Source organism: Epinephelus lanceolatus, chromosome 2 (assembly GCF_041903045.1).
Source record: "Epinephelus lanceolatus isolate andai-2023 chromosome 2, ASM4190304v1, whole genome shotgun sequence".
NCBI lineage: Eukaryota > Metazoa > Chordata > Actinopteri > Perciformes > Serranidae > Epinephelus > Epinephelus lanceolatus.
In genome coordinates, this window is record NC_135735.1 from 27,830,635 (window position 1) to 27,851,216 (window position 20,582).

The 20,582-nt window shown below is 40.8% G+C and overlaps 1 protein-coding gene across 2 annotated transcripts in view; it reads left to right on the forward strand.

Annotated features, from left to right (window-relative positions):
• LOC117267478 (uncharacterized) overlaps positions 1 to 20,582 on the forward strand; it is a 50,807-nt gene that overhangs the window by 24,654 nt on the left and 5,571 nt on the right. For both annotated transcript variants that reach the window (XM_033643452.2, XM_078176050.1), the window contains exon 3: positions 14,903 to 14,953. In XM_033643452.2, the coding sequence (XP_033499343.1) occupies positions 14,903 to 14,953 (51 nt within the window). The remainder of the gene's footprint in view (positions 1 to 14,902; positions 14,954 to 20,582) is intronic.

The following is a 20,582-nucleotide window of genomic DNA, read 5'->3' on the forward strand; positions in this document are numbered from 1 at the left end:
GTCATATAATGTCAGGTAGGAAAATCACAGAAGGTCGTAATAAAAATCCTGTAAATCCAGTGTTGCCATAAAGCAGTCTTGCTCATTGATTTGCAGCCCTGGATAAAATGTTGGTGTCGTACATTTCTGCAAACCATGAATATGTCACATTTGACATAGTTCAGATGATATGTATATGAGCTGAGTTTTTCATCAGGCACAGGAGGGGATGGTGGGTGGCGTGACACCCAGGTGAGATCGCTGCCAAGCAGCAGACAGCAGCAGACCACTGTTTGAGACCAACAAAAGCTGCTGTTTGTTAACAGCAGTTCGGGACATTACCCGTTTTGTTTGTAGTGACAAAGGCAGGGATTTTAAACAAGTTGTTTTCCTCACCCTAACAAAGTAGTTTTTGTGCCTGAACCTAACCACACATTAACCACAGTGTTGTCACAACATAAACTTGAAATGAAACATATAAATGTAACAGAGCCATTGTTTGTAGTCTTGAACAATGCCAATGTTTATTCTGGCAGTTGGTTTGTGATTTGCAGTGTTGCCTCCAGTGGAACCAAAAATAGTAACGAGATTATGTAGTGTAGCTACTGTGACTTCACCCATCTGCTTTGAAGCCTTGAGTGTGACATTTCGGCCATTGCCATCTTGGTTTTTGGAGCCAGAGGTGACCAAATTTGGGCAAGAGGGTGGACCTGTGGAGGAGCGAGCGGTGGATCTGACTCATAGACTGTAACAATACCTTGCAAACAACTGGTGTTTCTCAAAGTCAAGGATCCTTCCTTGGTAGGACGAGTCCTACAGAGGCAAGGCAACAGTCCTTTCTAGCATTCAGTGAACACACATTGGAACAGGCTAACGAGTGCCCCCGTGTGTGTGTCATTAACCCTCAGCAGACTGGGGTTTCAGGGTAGCTACTGTGATTATTTTGGCACTCTCTGGTGTTGTTTGAACAAATGTCAGTAGTGTTTCCAGTCATGACTTTTAGGCTTGTTGAAACTTTTGTGACACTCAGCGCTCTATCACTGCTGTTAATTATTAATTTAAAAACTTTTATGTTTATCTTAATCACGATATTTCAAGAATCTCATTAACTGACAGTGGACACATTGGAAAGTGTGAATTATGAGGTTTCTGTCAGTAGGCTATCTTTTTATGCTCGTATTATAAAAACTCCTGGATATATTAATCCAAATAAATTTTATCTAAATCCTGCTGAGCGCAGGTCTTATAGAAGAGGCCCTGTCTCCACTTCCAGCAAATCGTGCACAAAGAATTGTGGGTACTTTATACCTGCTGAGGATACACACGTGCATCCTTAAAAATTCTCTGAATGAAGGACTCTGTCCTTGACACATCCTTAGGCAGGATTTGATGACGTAGCATCCTTGAAAGTCTGCCATTTAAGGATCCTTCCTTGGCTTTGAGAAACACCTAATGTATCACTCAAGCAGCCAGGCCCTTAAACAAATATAAATCTTAATAAAATATAAATAGGCGAGTTATATAGAAATTCAGCCCCTGTACAGACCAAAACCATTTTTGCACCAGGCTGTAAACATGCTTATCCCTGCTGTAAAGTTGGGCATTTTAACTTGCAGATCTACGGGGATTGACTCTGTTTTGGAGCCAGCATCAAGTGGCCATTCAAAGAACTGCAGTTTTTGGCACTTCAACACATTTTTGGCTTCATTTTTCAGCTACGTAGGATGTGGCTTGTTAGTACCACAGTGTAAATGGCATAGAAAGGTTGCTGACAGGTGACACATTTGATTGACAGTTTATGTCTTTATGTGTGCAAAACCCCAACCAGAGCAAATTGGGGTACGTAGCTAATGTGGCATACAAATAACATCACTGATATGAATCCATGAGAAATAGTGTAGAGTTTTGTGGTTGTAATCATCTGTGTCCACGTGCACATACTGCACCCATACTGTAGCCATAGAAATATGTACAACATACAACATAGTACATAGACAAATCAACATTATATACAACATAAGAACCTCAAAAAGATAAACAACAATGTTTGCACAGATGCATGTGTGTGTATAATGCAGGTAGCTGTATCTGAAGCATCACTCATGCTTTTTCCACAAAAACAAGACAGGCTCAGAGAAGAAATTGTGAATGTGAGTAAAATGGAGAGAATAACAGCGACAGTGATTAAATGAAGGGAAAGGGGGAGTAGATTAGCTCAGTCTGTCCTTAGAGAGTGTCTGAGAGAGAGAAGGAGCTGCCAGCGCTCCCTTCATCTTCCCCTCCTCCCCCATCAAAGCTTCTCTGCTCTCATCTTGATCATACTCACCCTTAACATCCTATGGTTTCTCTTTCTTCTCTTTCTCTCTGTCTGTCTCTCTGTCTCTCCCCTTATTGTCAATCCATGAACACAAATGTAATTTTCTTTTTTTTTACAGGGTAAGAAGAAAATTCCACGGCACAGTTTTTGCGCACAGTAATCTCATTTCTCCTTGACTGCATGCTGTTGTCAGTCTCTGTGTAGATGTGGGCTGTCCAATGTGTTGTCTCTCGATTGTTCGGCTTTGTTATGTTTTTCTCATATTTTACAATAACTCTGGATAAGGGGGCCATGTTGACTTGTAAACACACCCTGTGTTTGTAGCTGAGTTTTTGGGTCCTTGTGAAGATATTTCAAAGTTTTCTTAACCACCAAGGTCATGAAAAATGCATGTTTGTGATTAAACAAGTCGTCCAGAATGACACATTCAAGCGTCCTCTGTTCTGATGCCACTATTGATAGGATGCCATCGTTTGTCAGTGTCCTCCAAAACCATTTCAAATCACCATTTCAAAACGGATTTATGATCTGATTCTGCTATAGTTAAGCTTTGGTTCGGTCTAGGCACTAAAACAACTCAATGGAAAGATCAAACAATGACTGCTTTGTTCACATTAGGGTACCGTCATTGTCATGGTTATTAAAATAACCAGTTGGTTAAGTTTTGGAAACAATCACGGTCATGGTTAAAAGAAACCAGCATTGAGTGTCAGAAAGAAACTGACATTTTGTTGACCCATCCATCCTCCCAGACCTTCACTCTTTGCCAATATAGTCATTCAAGAACCTCACACTATTTTCTTTTTGCTCCTGACAGACAAGATTCATCATTCCTATACCAATTGAACATAATTGGATACATCATTGGTGAAACCAGCTGGTTGCTGCCAGCTTCACTGTGTGGGTTTTGACTTTTGCCAAGTGATAATGCTATTGGTTATGCAGGGTTTTAAAGCATATGCTACATTAACTGGTACTGAATAAATTAGGGATTGTTTTTTAACCACAGGATGCATTTATTTAATTGATTGATTTTGATGTGAAATGTTAAGACACCCTCAAGATAGCTCTGCTGTGTCGCATCGCCTCTGGTACAATGAGGTATTCATTTTAATCATTTTAAAGAGACTACAGTTGTACCTGTTGCAAGGCCACAGATCTGCGTGCAGAGAAAAAATAGACCAACTACGTAATAATAGCTTCGAGCCGCACAATGCCAAAGTGAGTGGGCAAGGCTTCCGAGTTCAGTGTAGCGGCTTCAGGTGGTTATAATGGACATGCTTTGCTGCGGGCATGCTGCAGCAGATGTGTTGCACTGTGTCTGTGCCCCATGTATTTTGGTCTTTAGTCACTCACTGAAAATTGTAGTCAAATTAAAGTCATATTTTACTCCTCCTGGCTATTAAAATTCCAATGAGAAGTAAGCATACCTTGAACTATTTGTAGGCTCAGAGTGTGTTACTGACTTACAATGTTTCTTTCATATCATATAAAAATGAATGCCTAAATGTATTTTTATTGCTACAACTTTATACGACTGATATTACTGAAGTCTTCCGCTAAATTCAGCATCATGTTTTACTCAGTAGAACTTCGATTTAATAAATTGGTAGATAAAAAGATGGCATTGCTAAGGCATTATCTGAGAAATATCATATTTATTCACTTTACATGGGGCCAAAATTAATACCAAATTATGTTAAGAGCCAACTATTTCAGCTTGTCTTTACGTGAAATGATGAACTGAGATTTAGCTGTATTTTGTGTTGCCAGTATTTTTGCTGACATCAATATTGTTAAGCAGGTGTGTGTGTTAAAGTTGTGCCATATAGGAAAACATCCTGTCGTTATAAAATGGCACAGAGTAACTGATAGCTGCCCTTGACACATTTTCTACTCTACAGTCTAGCAGTCTGTCTTAAGGTTTCATCAGCTGTATTTTCATCATGTCTCATTGCACTTCACTTTGACGTATGCAATATAACAACCTTTTTTTGACCTTTACGTGTCTATCACAAGATACAGAGCTCTGGGAGTGACTGCTGGGACTTTAGGGGTAGTAAAACTAAGAGAGAACATGACAGGTTTGTAACCAGGGAGTGTCTCTGTCTCATTTTCAGTTAAACTGTGACTTGACTTGAATTTTTTTTTTTTCTTTTTTCCAACCCATCAGCATCTCTCTTATTTATCCACCTGCTGCCTATTTGTCAGTGTTTGCTGAATGAAAATTGAATACCACAGCTACCACACATTACCACAAGTACGATGTGAAATGACAAAAGGTCAAACCATCTACACACGTATCTTCATTGTAGGAACAGTTTGCTATCTAATCTTTAAGTCACAAGGACCTTGGTGAGACATACCGCATTATGTTTGTCAAATAAAAATGGGTATTCTTTCTGCACACTCTTAATTACTTGTTGTGAATATGATTAAACAGCAAAGTCTCAGCACTAGACCCTGATCTGAGTATTATTTGTTTACTAAGGATGCAGAATTCTGTTGCCCCTATATGCGCGAAAGAAAATTAATTATGAACTATTTGTTCTGAGATTAAGTAAGTAAGAAAGATTTATAGACCTTCACAACACATTTTCTACAGTGCTTCACTATTAGAACTAGTAAGTACAAAGCCAGGGAGGCAGGCTTGTGAAAAATGGAGAGGAATATAAATATATATATTGAATGCAGTACGACAGGCAATACATCAGTCTGAAAAAGTGAGGGACTAAAAATGAGTCTTGAGATTTTTTTTTTTTTGATTTTTTTTTTTTTAGCCAATCAAATTGGAAGATCTCATGTAGGAGGTAAATGATTCCAGATTGCAGGTACAAAAACAGCCAATGCATGGTGTCTCTTAAAGGCCCAGTGTGTAATACTAAGGTGGATTTAGTGGCATCTTGTGGTGAGGATTGCAGATTGCAACCAACTGAAACTTCTCCCGGTTAGAATTCCTTCAGTGTTATTTGTTTAAAGGGAACTGAATTATCCGCAGGGGTTTCTTCTTCCTCAACAAATGGACCTGATGATTTAAACCAGTGAAAAAAAACAAATAAAGCAGATCACATCACTGATACAGATCAGTGTGTCTACTAAGTTGAATGGCATGTCACAAACTGGCTGTTCTCCCAGCAACTGCAAGCAAGGGAGCATGAGATGGATCGGCGGTTTAGTGCTGCTTCTGCAGTGACCGCTGGACCGTCATGGTGAAGAGGGTGCAGACCTGAAAGGCAAAGCTTTCGACTTACTGGTCCATCTACGTCCCAACCCTCACCTATGGTCATGAACTCTGGGTAGTGACCGAAAGAATGAGATCAAGGATACAAGTGGCCGAAATGAGTTTCCTTTGCGGGGTGGCTGGACTAGAGATAGCGTAAGGAACTCGCACATCCGGAAAGCTGGGAGTAGAGCCGCTGCTCCTTTGCGTTGAAAGAGGTCAGTTGAGGTGGTTCAGGCATCAGATCAGGATGTCTCCTGGGCACCTCCTGTTAGAGGACTTCCTGGGCACGCCCCACGAGGCAGACCCAGACCAAGAACACGCTGGGAATGTGGCCTGGGAATGCCTTGAGATCCCCCAGGAGGAGCTGGAAAGCGTTGCTGGGGAGAGGGATGTCTGAGGTGCTTTGTTTGGCCTGCTGCCCCCTGAACCTGGCCCTGGATAAGCAGATGAAAATGGATGGATGGATGGTTTTCATCATGAACTAAATTTTCTGCTGAGGTTTCCCCCTCTCTAAAACTAACAGAAACGGTGATTTAAACCATTTATTTCCAAATTGGTTAAAACACAAATTTAAGCAGTTTCACATTAGAAATCAATGTTTTTCAAATGCTCTTTGGCATGACAGGCCACTAGCTTAGCACCTGCTAATTTGTGCCCACCTTCTTTACTCTGATAATGTCACATCTAGGCATTCGGGAGATTTTTATCAGCGGTCAAATCATCCACAGAGGTCTCTCCATCTCCAAAACAACCTGAACTGGTGTTTTAAACCAATAAAACCACTAAAATTACTTTCGCCATGCTCACTATGGTGGCTGATGCAAACATGCAAATGGCCCTATCTAGAGACAGTGTTTGGTTTTTTGTTATGAGCTACTGTAGAAACACTGTGGCACAACATGTCGGACTTCATGGATTAGGACTTGCTCCTAATGTAGATATAAACAGCGCATTCTAAGGTAATGATGACACAACAACTCTTATTTTCAGGTGATTATACGCTAAAGAAAACATACGTATTATATTATATTCCATTTCTACCAGTATATCCTCCTAAGTCCTACACACTGGACCTTTAAATTGGATGATCTAATGTAAGAGGTAAACTATTCCAGAGTGCAGTAGCAAGAACTGCCAATGCAAGTTGCTTCCTGTACTTGGATACAAGCCCAAACAATCCAGAGATGTGCACAGGTGCTTCACCCTGTAGTAGTACTTGATAGGTAATTACCAGAGTTTTAAATTTAACTCTAAACTCCACTGGTAGATAATGGAGAGAGGCCAACATTGGAGTAATGTGCTCCCTGTGCTTTCTCTTTGTTAGAAGATGAGCTGCAGTGTTTTGAACCAGCTGAAGGCGAGCTGCAGCTCCTTGGCTGAGGCAAGCACACAGAGAATTACAGAAATCTAAGCGTGAAGACACAAAAGCATGGATTAATTTCCCAACACTTTAAAGGAGGGAATGTGTCTCATCCTAGAATTATTTCTTAAGAGGAAATAGCATGACTGAACAAGTTTGTTAATATGTGAGAAAAAAGTCAGACAGGAGTTAAGATGGGAAGTAAAAAGATAGCAGGAGGTAGCCTAGTTTGCGAGGTCTGATCTCATGATTCTCTCTCCATTTTACTGCATTGCTTTTGGCAACTGTCCCTTTGCACCGTTTGCAGTGGGGGGAAATATGGAAATATGCTCCCAGTGTTTAGACAGTATTATGATGAGCTGGGGTTCACAGGTCGGAAAAACTTAGTGACAGATCTCTACTTGAACTGCAGCTTTACTGACAGGCACACCATAAGCTCAGCAATAAAGCCACCTTTGTATTCACACTGAGACTGTCACCAACTGTCACACAGCATCACTCTAATCTGACTGGATTTGCTCCTATGACTAATTGTGTAACAACAGGTGAGATGTGAAAACAATGGCTATATTACAGAACACAATGAGGAGCACATTAACACTATTAAAAATGACGGCACTCACATAACATGAGACTTATGTCCATTAATCCTTTTCTACAATGAATGCATACACACTTAACCCCCTGCAGTGCAACAATAAGTGAGGTTTAAGGCTATATATTAATAAATAGTTATAAATGAATAAACTTTGTCAACTAATGACCTTTTTGACCGACACTTGGTCGACAGTTGGGGGGCAGCCCTATTATCTACTTAATGTAAAATTACATACTTACCATTAAGTTACATATCTAAGGTTTAGGCAAGTATAGTTACTTGGGTTAGGTTTAGAAAAAAGGATCATGGTGATGATGTACTTTAAAATTGCTCTAAGTTCACACAGTTCCGAATGCTGGTTTCTTGGGGAAATCCTGCGCTTTGTGACCCATCCACCATTTAAACCTGCCTCTTTACAGATATTTCTTCCTTATTTACTCCCGTCAGTCCGTTGATGTGACGAAAACCTTCCCAAATGCACGAGTAATACACGAAACTGGCTCATGATTACATGAGACATAAAGGAATTTTGTTGCATTACTTACAGTGCATGAGATCCTGTCCAGGTCAGGCTTGGTATCCTAACTCTGCAGCATCAGAATTGGTGCCTGTAACTGGTCCGAGAACTATTACCACAAACGTTTATGAGGAAAATTAATTAAGCAGCTCATGCTGCTCATCATAATATGTAATATGTATGGAATAGTGCATGATTACATGTGCTTTTTGTGCATAATTTCCAAAATACATCTGTATGCTGACGATGCGACTTTTGTCCTGTGCCGCTAATGTTATTCATTCAGCCATTAATGTTTTAATGTCAGATGAATTGGATGATCCTGGTGTCCTAGTACCAGAGTCAGAAATATTCAGGTCATTTTTTAATCCGAATAAAAAGGCTGGCTTTTTGTCCAGAAACAAAACCAGTTCTGGGTTATGGCAAAATAATTTCAACATATGCTGCTTAGATTCATTTCAGTATTCTACTCTCAATGGTTCATTATCAGTGATGAATGCAACACTCACACCTGTGTTTTACATGCTCTGGAAATTCAGATAATATCTCATCTGCGGTAATAACAAGCTGCTGCTTGAGGAACCCTGCAAAACTGATTTAGGAAAGACCTTTACTGTTAGCACACTGGAATAATCTGCCAAACCACACCCCCTCTGTTATTTCTCAGTGATCCTCCAGGATTGGCTCCTATCATTTTTTTAATAAACCTGCATTTTGTCCTGTGTTAAATCTGTATTCTCAATAGAGCACAAGACACTCATGAAACATATCTGTCCTTCCCCTAATTCCAAATTGAAATGTAAATCAATGACCATCACATTTTCCATGGGGGGTGGAGGAGAGAGAGCTCATAATAGGTGTTGCAATGCAGTAACTGGAACTAATTCCTCCTTTCCCTGCGACAAGTGTGCTTTACAAATCTTTGTGTTATGCATGACGAATGATATCCAATTGTTATTCTGTTTCATTAATTCTGGGGAAATTTGAGTTTATTGCACACGTTGCCTCATGGATCATGAGACTACAGTATATCTGAGTGTGTGTACATGTGCGTGCACACCTAATTTCATGCAGTCACAAGCGTGTAGGAACATCATGTACTACACGCACATTATGTTCCCATGTACTTAAAAAATTATTACTGAGCTATACTGCAAAGAAAAAGGGACAGTCTCAAACTGACAACCCAACATTTACCTTAAAAAGTATTCAAAGATGAAAAGGTACTGAAGAGTGATGCAGGTGTGGATCTTCACTGGATTTTCATTTTTATTTAATTTATTTTTTTCGGCTATTTTTAACTGCAATTTACTCAGTAACTTCTTTTGGTTGAGCCTCAACTCAGCTGCTGCTTTTTAGATCTACTGTCCAACTGCAGGTCGATGTTTCACTGTAACATCCACTTGCTATATATCTATGTACAGAAATAATGATCATAATTTGTTGAAATGACCGTATTGTCAGTGGCGATTGCATGTTTGACGCATGTCGATTTTTAACATCTTTATATAGTTACTTTCACTGTTTGTGCCATACGTTGTATATGTTGTATTGACTTCAATATTATTTTAACTGTCCAGTCTGATAACTAAACAAAGAACTGCTGACACTATTGGGAATTGATTGTAAAAAAAAGTGCAGGACAAAAAACTGCAGCGGTAAATATTTATCACCAAAGATGTCACCACAGTCGAGAAAACAAGAATCTTACATGAAATGTCACTTTGATTCATTGTCAGTGAGATTTAAATTGCATCTGTCAAGGCTCTAAGCCAATTGAACTACATCTCTAATAATTCATCACACACACACACACACACACACACCTTCGAGGTTCTCTCATAGATTTAGCTGCGGTGAAACTGATGGTTTTCTGCCTTCAGCGGGTGTTGAGTGTGCATGTTGGAGGAAATCTCTGGGATGCTTTGTTCACAAAAACTCGTCTTTGGCTAATGCACACACACACACACACACACACACACACACAGGCACGTGCCTACAAACACACACACACACACACAGAGGGAGACAAGCACGCTGAGGCTGAGATGATTTATAGCTAGCCATGTCTAATGGATTGCTTTGGCACTTGAGAAATTATGAAAAGAAATTAATTAGCCTTTAGTGACCCTGCTGTCCATCTGCCTCTCTCTCTCTCTCTCTCTCTCTTTCTTTTGCATGCACACACACACACACACACACACACACACACACACACGTACACACGCACACACCCAGCTAAAAACACACACACAGTGACCCAGGCACTTGGCTGCTCACATCGGATGTAATTACGCTCTAAATGGTTTGTGCTAACCTGTCAAAGATTTAGTGTCGCTAAATCATATGAAAATACCTGTTTGTGTCATATCATGGCTGCACCATGGTTACATATTTAATGACCTGACCCTCATTACAAAATGAATATGGAAATATTTATTATTCAGCATTTAGCTGTTAAAACTGAATGATGTATGTGGTCTATACAGTTTACATTTTTTTATGTTGAATTCTTTTTTATTTTCTCAAATAATGTGGACTGTATCATTTAACATTAAAGGTCCAGTGTGTAGGATTTAGGGGCATCAACTGGCATAAATGAATATATTATTCATAACAATGTTTTTATTACTTTAAAATCACCTGAAAATAAGAATCATTGTGTTACCTAAGAATGAGCTGTTTTTATCTACATAATGAGCAGTTCCTCTCCTTTGGAGTTCAACATGTTGTTTCTATAGTTGCCCAGAACAGACAAGCCAAAAACTGTCTCTAGATTGGGCCATTAGTGCTTTATTTTTTCTGCATTGTCGGGTTTTCACATTGGCCACTGTCCAGCCAGCCACCAATGTCATTAGACGTTGATATTTGATTTAGGTTGTGACGGCGGGCGACCAAATTCCAATGCCAGGACAATGTCCAATGCAAACGTCAATTTGATGTAATTCTGACGACAGATGATATTTTGTTGTTAAATAACTAAAATCCATCGTCTGCCAAATGTTTCATGCCAACATCATCTTGACGCAGAATAACTACATTCAGTTGTAAGGTATGAAGAACAAAACCTGACTGTAAGGTTGGTCGAGCGGTGAAGTCAAAAGGAAGAGGACTTTAAACTGTTCAACAGTCCAATTTTTTTATTTCCCTTTTCTCTTCCAGCAGTGGGTTAGGTGCAGCAATATGTACAGTGCAGTTCAGCTGGCCAAAACTGAAGAAAAACTAAAACAAAAATCAACTCTGCACCAGGCTATGCCCCCTTTAAGTTTGGGCCCCAGGCAGTAACAGCCGCTGTGGCCGGCTTGCTAGACAGATCTCAGAAACTCGAGAGAAGCTTCCAACTCCTGCATATATAGACCGTAGCTCCTCCTACACATGGGAAATACAATTAATAAATCAATCAACAATCAGTAGTGATTAATTCATACTCTTCAGACTACTTTTTATAAGCCAACAGTGAAAAACATTGCTACACACTCCAAAAGAGTAAAAATGTTCTTAAACTGCTCAAAATCAACACTTGCACAAATATCTCCCCAAAACTCCCCCTCATCCATACTACACTTGGCACATTCCCCCAGGAACTTGACTATAAAAGGAATCCAGATGGGTGGGTTCTGGTTTGGCAGTTCCTGAGTCCAAACCAGAGGTTGGCCAAGTGCAGTCTAGAGGAGAGGCACACAAAAGAATTAGTCAAATAAAGAGATTTAAAACCACAATATTGTCAGACTTTTCTTCCTGACTTCATGTAAATGTGCCTGTGACACTGAAGCACCAAAACAACTACACACCTACAACTACCAGGTTTCAACCTTAATTGTGCTAATTACCAACCCCAGACACCTGCCGGCTAGATGGTGTGTGAAAGTGCCTGGAGGTGGACAAGCATTGTGTGTGTTTGTCTTTTACCATTAGAGGTCACGGGGCATCACTGTGACACTGACCTCTTAAAAATGTCATGTCAACATCCACACAATGTGGAACTGTAACGTTGCTAGGCATTTGAAATATTGTCAACCTGATTTTCCTTCCAACCAAAATTAAACATCTGTCTGATGTAAGAGTCTCTGCTCAGCAGAGATGGCTAGATGCCACTGAATCCTACACACTGGACCTTTAAAACGAGGAATATGTAAGAATTTATCATTATTTATTATTGCCACATTTTAAATGATTATGATATTAAAAACTAGGGAAGGTGGAGCCAAATGTATAAAATAACAGCATATAAGACAACAGAAATAATTAAAAAAAGATTAAAAGCCAAAGATTATAAAATTACAAAAATAAGTGATTTAACAGTTGATAATTACTCTGTGACAGAGGCCTATAAACATTAGGATGATGAAGGTAAACCAGTGACACCAATGTGAGAGTAACAAACAGAGAGTGAACAGCAGCTTAGTTCCCCCTCAGTGGGATTTCAGTGAATAGGTATTATTTTCTGTCTGTCTTCTGAATTCACTTGGAGAGCAGAAGACTCAGCTCAGCTGAAGAGCTGTGGAGTCACTGTGTCTCTTGTCCTTCCCTCAGTTTGTCCTTAACAGATACAAGATGTACTGTAAAAGCACAATGCACTGAAGATGCCCTATTTACTTTTGTGTCCTCAAATGTGTAAGTACCAAGACAGAAAATGAGATAACACAACATGGAGACCTCCTCTGTTTCAAACAGGATACCACAGGGCAGTCTTTGAAATAGACTGAAAGTACACTTTGCATTTTTGGCAAGTGTGCCGCTGAGAAATGAGCACCGAATTAGTTTGCAGTTTCCTGCCTCCTGAGCTCTGAAAATCAGCTGGCATGAGGCAGAGAAAAGTCTGCGAGAGTCACGCTGGAGGAGACGTGATTACGGTCCACTCCAAAATAAGTCTACACTTCAGATCCAGAGACCCACACACAAGCACACCTCCAGCTTGTCACAGCCCGGTGATGTTTGTCTGTGTATGTTTGTACATGTGTGTAAATCTGAATGTGAAGCAGTATGAGGTTTAGTCCCCTGCTGTTTATCCTGACGTACAGAAAAACATCCCTTCTTTGAGATGAGCTGCATGACTACAACCAGGAGAGTCACTGACGGACAGACGGATAAGCAAGATGGCAAGGACTGTGTGTGTTAGCTTCCCAAAAGTGTGCTGAAAAATTACATATCTTTTACTCATATACATGAGCTGCCACTTGGATACTTACATGATAACAAGTCACTCTAAATGAGACCTGTTCAAATCAATGCAAGTGTTTTGTTATCTGTAATTAGCTGCATTGACTGAAGTGCCGTTAGCATCAGCCACGTCAGTATTGTGTTGACATGCCAGGTGCCATAAAATGAGCAACATTCGTTGTTGCAAGAGTGAACGACACTCACCTTCAAGTTCATTTCAACCAGGAGAGACAGAATAAATTACAGATGAACGTTAATGCGAAATATAAGTGTACTAATTAACAGATGATTTGTGCTGATGAGATTTTAACAAAGTCTTTGGTGCTTAGACACCAGAGGGAGATTATTTGTGATCGTGGGACGTCTGAGCGGCAGCAAGACAAATCCCCCATGGAGTCCAGACACTGCTGAGGTGAATGGAGGCCACCGCAGGCTCTTAATGGAGGTGTGAGCAGGCGGTATTCAGTTGGTTTGCAACCTCATTGCTAGGTGCAACTAAAGCCTACACACTGCAACGGCATGGTTAGCATTGTCGCCTCACAGCAAGAGGGTTCCCGGTTGGAATCCAGGGTGGGGGATTTGAACTACAGGGTGGGGAAGCCCTTCTTCTCAAGTTAGCGTAGGTTTTCTTCGGGTACTCCGGCTTCCTCCCATGGTCCAAAGACATGCAGGTTAATTGGTGACTCTAAATTGGCCGTAAGTGTGAATGTGAGCATGAATGGTTGTCTGTCTCTATGTGTCAGGCCTGTGATAGTCTGGCGACGTGTCCAGGGTGTACCCTGCCTCTCGCTCAGTGTCGGCTGGGATAGGCTCCAGCCTATATGCAGCTTGTGACCCCTAACAGGATAAGCAGTCACGGAAAATGAATGAAGGCTCCTTTGAACGATGACGATATGTCAGTGTTGTTTTCACAACTTGTTTCCACTGCCCCCAAGTGGCCAAAAAATCATTTTTTATAGGTTTAAGTCATACTCATGATAAAGGCCACTGATTCAAAGCAGTAAGCAGGAATCTTCTTTTTTTTAGTCATATATCTGCTTACTTTCACTCATCTTGGAAGTAAAGCTCTTGAATTAAAATGCAAGACTGATTAGGAGAGAAACGAGAGAGTGAGGTCAGTTTAAACAAAGAGAAAGCATGACAGATAAATAAAAGAATGACAGAGATGGACTGAGGGGGCGAGGCAGCGAGAGAGACAAAGAGAGACAGCGGGAGGGTGAGAAACCTGGAGGGATTATTAGCGACTCTGTGTGCGGATTAGAGAGGAATGCTGAGGTCTGACACACCAGAATGTGATCTCTCCGTGGCTTAGTGTCACTTTTCTGTCCTTCACTTCCTCTGGTCTGTTCTGCAGGTACACTACAGCTACCAGCTCTTATAAATTTACTCCTGTAACATCACTCACCTGCCTCGCTGCTTGCCTCACCAAGCTCACATATGGAGATGTTCAGTGAGTGGTACAGTTTGCACATGAGACAATTTCTATAGATTTTCCACCTTGGATGCAACAAAACAAATCCAATGTCTTTTTCTAGCTGGCTGGAGATCATGAACACTGCATTCTTTCCAGATGAAGTGATTGTGCCATATAACTCTGTTGAGGCTCACACACATTTACACCCTGACACACCAGCCGAGCTTACTGTTTGTGAAGTGAAATGTGTGATCGCCATGGTAAAAGTGCATCGCGTAGTTTTGACAAATATTTTACTAACCACCTCCTTGCGTCTCTTTCTCCTCTTCTGCAGATCTGAATTCGACCTGGACTATGACAGCTACCACGAGGACTACTATGACAGGTACTGTCAGAGAGCTACGCATGGCAGCTCACACACCTTATTGCTTGTCTGCATGTCACAGGAGGCTAAAGGAAGAGGCTAAAGTGGATTCCTCATCCTGGCTGTCTTCAATAGTCTCCGCTCCTCGTTGCTGTCTGTGACACAGCTGTCAGTCATCCTGTCTCTGCTTACAATGCTGCCTGTTACTAGTACACCACCAGGAGCTCAGTCGTCACACACAGATACACAAATGCACATTTTCTGCACAGATTCCCAGATTGTGAATTTGTGATTTATGGTCCCATTCAAGCGCCTCCAAGCTACATTTTTGAGTCACTCTGGCCCTGGCGGCACATACCTAATTGTTGTTGCTAGTTTCAGACTGACACAGTTGTCATTTTCACGGCCAGCGCCTACAATGCGTAAGTAGCAAATGTGCCTGTGCCCATGGGCGTGAGGGCCTTAAAATAAGGTGTGATCAGGCGCATTTTTGGAGTATCGCTATTTTGAGGCAGCAAGAAGCGATTACAGCATTGACCAACAAAAATCTGGTAGAAAGTCAATGGTGGAGTACTTTCCTGCTCATTATTCAGATAGTAAGATGTGCCTACATAGACAGGTTCACAGTGTGCATACACTCTACATCTACATCTAACCAATGTAGAGTTGGACACACCCTATGTACTTGCGGCATGTGCCTTAGACCATGTGCTATAGATCATTTAAATAGGGCCCTGTGTTCAGCAGTCTTAGTTAAATCACTTGATTAAGCTGCATCCATTTAAAGTTAACAATGTCACCTTGACTCTGACTACAGTAACCATTTAGTAGCATATAGCTGTAAATGATCATAGTACTGTATATTGACAAATGGGTTACTTGTGTTTTATATCAATACAAATAATCTAGTGATCACGCTGTTCCTTTCACATCAGGGCGCCTTATAAAAACGAAAATCTCATGACTATTATATTGCAAAATGCTCAACATGAGACATTATTGGTACATATAGATATTGTATTAATATGTTTCTTACCATGTGCATCTGTCAGTGTGTTGACAGTGGAGGAAAACTTTTGCCAAACTCAGGGCAGAAGACAAAACTATAACTGTATTGGACCAAAATAGAAATATACCCTTACTGAAAGTGTAAGAAAACCAATGACCTTTCACTTATGATTCACTATATTTTAAAGGTCCCATGAAATCAGAGAAGATGTTCACATTTTGTTTCTTATCACTTATCGTTACCTGTTTGACAAAAAAAAAAATTGTAGGTATTCTCAGTGGTATTTTAAAGTTTGTCATTTCCTGGAAAACTATAACAAAGAAAATGCTGATGACTCATCCTGCACAGGATGTATACTAATTTTTCATCCAATAAAATGCTTTTTCTCAGCTCTATAGCAGGGATGAGCCTGCGTCTCTCCTTCACTAGCAGCACTGCTGGCTTTGGATCACAGCTTAACCATGTATGGAGTCACTCCAGAAACGACATCATCATGGTTGTCTTCATCCTCCATTTCATGCCCATGCGATTTGTCAGTGAAATCCGCAGGCGTAGGCGATGTTGGTGCCGATAAGTTCTCTACGATAGCGGTTCCCAACTGGTGGAGCCACAGAATCCAGGTTTTCGGTCCACACAGTTTGATATATTCAGCGTCATACTTGCATTTGGTCATGTTGTCGAGCTAGTTTGCTGTCTCTGTCAAGCACCTGTCCAGTAGTCACTCACTCTACAGCAGGATACGGCACTTCAAAGTAAAAGCTCTGCGCTGGAAATTCACTCTACTTCAAAATGAAGTGGGTTTTTTACAAACTTGACGTGTTTGCAAGTCACCTGCAGTCCATTCAGTATAAACCCATGACCCACTTTTGGACCGCACCCCAACAGTTGGGAACAACTGCTCTACAACTACATGCCTGCTCTCCATGTTGAAACCTGAAAGCAGCGCTATTGACTGCTTTAAATGCAAATCAATATCCACAAGTCTCTCCCTAGCTCCAGAATCAAATAGCACTCTGCTAGCTGTTTTATGGGAACTTTAATTATCACCCAAAACCAAACATTAGGTAAACATTATGCCGCCCAAAATCATTGAAACTGGGCGTATTGTTTGGCACCTATCATGAACTCACTTAATTTGCAGTGTGTGTGCATCAGTGTTGTAGTCAAGATCACCTAACCTGAGACCCAGTTATGACCAAGACCAGGATAGGACAAGACTGAGCCAAGACCAAGATCAGAGCGAGTCCCTTGAATCACTAACATTAAAATAAAGAACATGCAAACCATAGACACTCCTCAAATTTATCTGAAAGATCCACATTGCCATAAAAACACCCACAAAAAACAAATGAAGACTTGTCTTCATTCACGTCTTTTATTGACTTTCTGTATACCCTGTACCATGAGAAATGTCTTGAAAAAATTGCAGGGGTAAATTTTATGTATGTAAGTGTTTATTGTAAGTGTTTTCTGTGAGCAATCATTGACAAACACTAGCTGAAATCAATTAACGCTCTTGTTTGCACAGGCAGTGATATCCCTACAGTTGTGATCTTGAAAAAAAATTCTGGGACGTCTTTGTCCAAGTAGAGTATGAGACATTCAAGAGGCATTTATCCATGTTACTGCAGGATACACTCTCGTGCCATGTGCAGTCACGTGCAGTAGTTAGGTAGATGAGGTAGTGAGTTAGACTGAGCGTGTTCAGAGTGACTCTGTATTGTTGATCCTCCACTGAAATTGTGCAGGGACCTTCCTATGTCCCCTAGGCCTCACTCATAAACACTCCTCTCAGCACATCTGAATAAAAGTGGGCAGTCACAATGTATACACACACACACACACAGAGGATATACCTCATTCCAGTGAATTTCTCGCTCATGTCGATGCTCTGTTGCTCTGAGTATTAACTGTCATCTTTTCGTTGTTGTTAGGTGTTTTTTTTTTGCATTTGGTTTGCCTTGCTCTGCATTTTTCAGTCTTTGCTCAGGGGGGAACACTCACCACTGATTTTCAATTTGTTTTTAACACAGTGCATGATTATTCCCCATGCTGTTGGCTAGCACTACTGACAGCTGTGTGTGGGGGGGACAGAAGCATATGTGTGCATATTTATGTGTGTACGCACATGTGATTGCCTCTAGGTGTGAGTGCGTGGGGACTGTATGTGTGTGTTTTTGTTTCTGCGTTTGTTGTTTTGTGCAATATCAGTATGTGGGAAAGGGAGAAATGACTGTTTTTGTCCGCTGTCCTCTTGTGGGAACACGACAGAAAAGTGTCTTTTAACACACAGATAACAGCTCGAGCTGACAAAGCTGCTTTCCGTGTGGGGTCTAATCCATAGAGACAAACACTCCCTCTCACACACTCACACACTTTTCTGTAATCCTCACTCGTCTACAGTCTCTCATTGTCTGAGCTTCCATTCTCTGAGATGACACTTCAAAGCTGGTGTAACAACACATTGTCTATCTGCCCCTGCAAACTGCTCTAAAGGACTTAAAGTCTTTGGTCTCTGTGTCTCTCCACACGGACAATGCTCAAAGCCTCTAATCTCACACACTTATGGTGGCCTAATACACTTCATCCTTACGTGACATTGGGATGCATGTGTGTCAGCGTGCGTGCTGTGGACGTGTGAAGAACACAGTGTGTGCAGAAATCTCAGTATCAAGTCCAGAGGCTTCAGAGAATATAACAATACAGAAAACTTTTCAGGAGGCCGAGCTGCGCCTGACTGACTGGTTAACAACTCAATCAGTAAATCTACATTACAGCCTGACTCTAAGTCCTTGAAGCTGACAGCTTACCTCCTTGCTGTTGGTGAAGATTCTTAGTGCTGACTTAGAATTACCTCCCTGTTACTGGCTGGTGACACACAGAAGGAGAGCTTTTCACTCTCGTGGCTTTGCAGTAACCACTTAGGCTGTGCTGAGACTGCCCTTGATCCAGAGTCTGCGACTAGATCAAGATCTAAATTGTTTCATCTGCAGGTCTGAAAAATACTTAATTCATTTCCCTCATAAAAAGGTCAGATATTTAATTTGCAAAGGTCTTGAATGTTTTTTCCTTCCTGCCGTAGAGAGTAACATTTGTCGTAACGTTTTTGAACGTGGTTGTCGGGAGACATAAGACATTGCGCATACAAGAGGCTGTTCTTTCTTTGTGTTTCAGTCAGTGCCATCAGACCTAACGCAAACACTGTCCCTACTGCTGGCCACAGTAGCTAGGAAGCTCGTCATCTCACAACATGCAAGTGTCAATTTTAGCAAAAAGTCAAAGTAATTCATTATCTTTAAAGTGGTTAATTTAACCTACATAGCCGTAGGCCACATTCATTGATTAATTATACAAGAAATTATTATTAACAGCTGAGAAGTACTGAAAAAACTTCATATGAATGTCAATTAATTAATGTTTAGTGTTATATTATGCAGGATTTGTCAGCTAATGTTTGAACAGTATTGCCAGCTAAAGCGAAAGTGAAAGCTGACCCCAGATTCACTCCATCTGGCATTTCACCTTGCTATATTTGCAGGTTTTTTTGGTGCTGTGTCTTCAATTTTGGTAGCTTCCTATTGGATTTGTCGTCAGGCGGTCTGGCACCTGGTCGTTATCTTTAATAAAGTCCTGACCTCACCTGTGCACTGTGCCCAGGAATGTCCCAAACACAGCAAAATAGGAAGAAAGTACAAGCAGAGGGCAGAGTCTCTGCAGATAAATGCACCACCACATACTTCTAGTGGGTCATAAGTGATGATTGAGAGGGGCTGCGTCTGTCTAAGTCTATTCTATGTACTAAAAGTCCCTTCATTTTGTGAGTTGTTGAGTTAAGGGAAAACTTTATAAACTGTGTGAGACACTGTCTATGACAAAACGTTGTAAACTTATTGATACTTAAAATTATTTTTTCTTTGTATAAAAACACTCAGTTTGTCCCAGCCTGTTATATTGGCAGATAAAGTCTACCACTCAAATGAGTGTCACACATGCTGTAATTTCTTACTGTATATCATTCACTTTTATGCACTCTGCTGAATAACACATCTCTTTGAGTTTTCATGGCCAGATTAGAAGGTGGCACATTCAATAATTTCATCATCCCTCTCGCTACAGCTTGTACTTTATGCATCAAAACAATCTGTATCTGGGTTTTACAAAACACTTCAGCATAACATATTCATGACCTGATCATCATGATATGAAATGATAGTAATCATAATAGTATGCTGTGTGTGAAGAACACGCCCTTAAAACACATCAAATATGATAAGAACAGCTGATTTCTCAGCCAATTTCAGCTTATATATCACTAGATAAACCCTAGTGTAGATAAACCATTGCAACTGGTTTCCACACATGGTGCTTAGGGGTGTAACGAGACAGCCCCGTGTTCACTACGTCATCGCTGAGGATCTCATTCCAGTCACATACTGGTTTAGGACCCAGCAAGATCCAAGCAGGGATCCCCAAGGTCCTGCCCAGGCCCCATCACGGAGCAGTGGGGAATTCTAGACGGCTGCATCTGTACACTGTTTTCTTGGAAAATCATGCATAATATACCTTTAACAATTAATTATATGCCCAGTTGTCCCTGAAAGAAACCCTGGTTGTTTTTTTGAGCCAAATCTCTCTCAATCT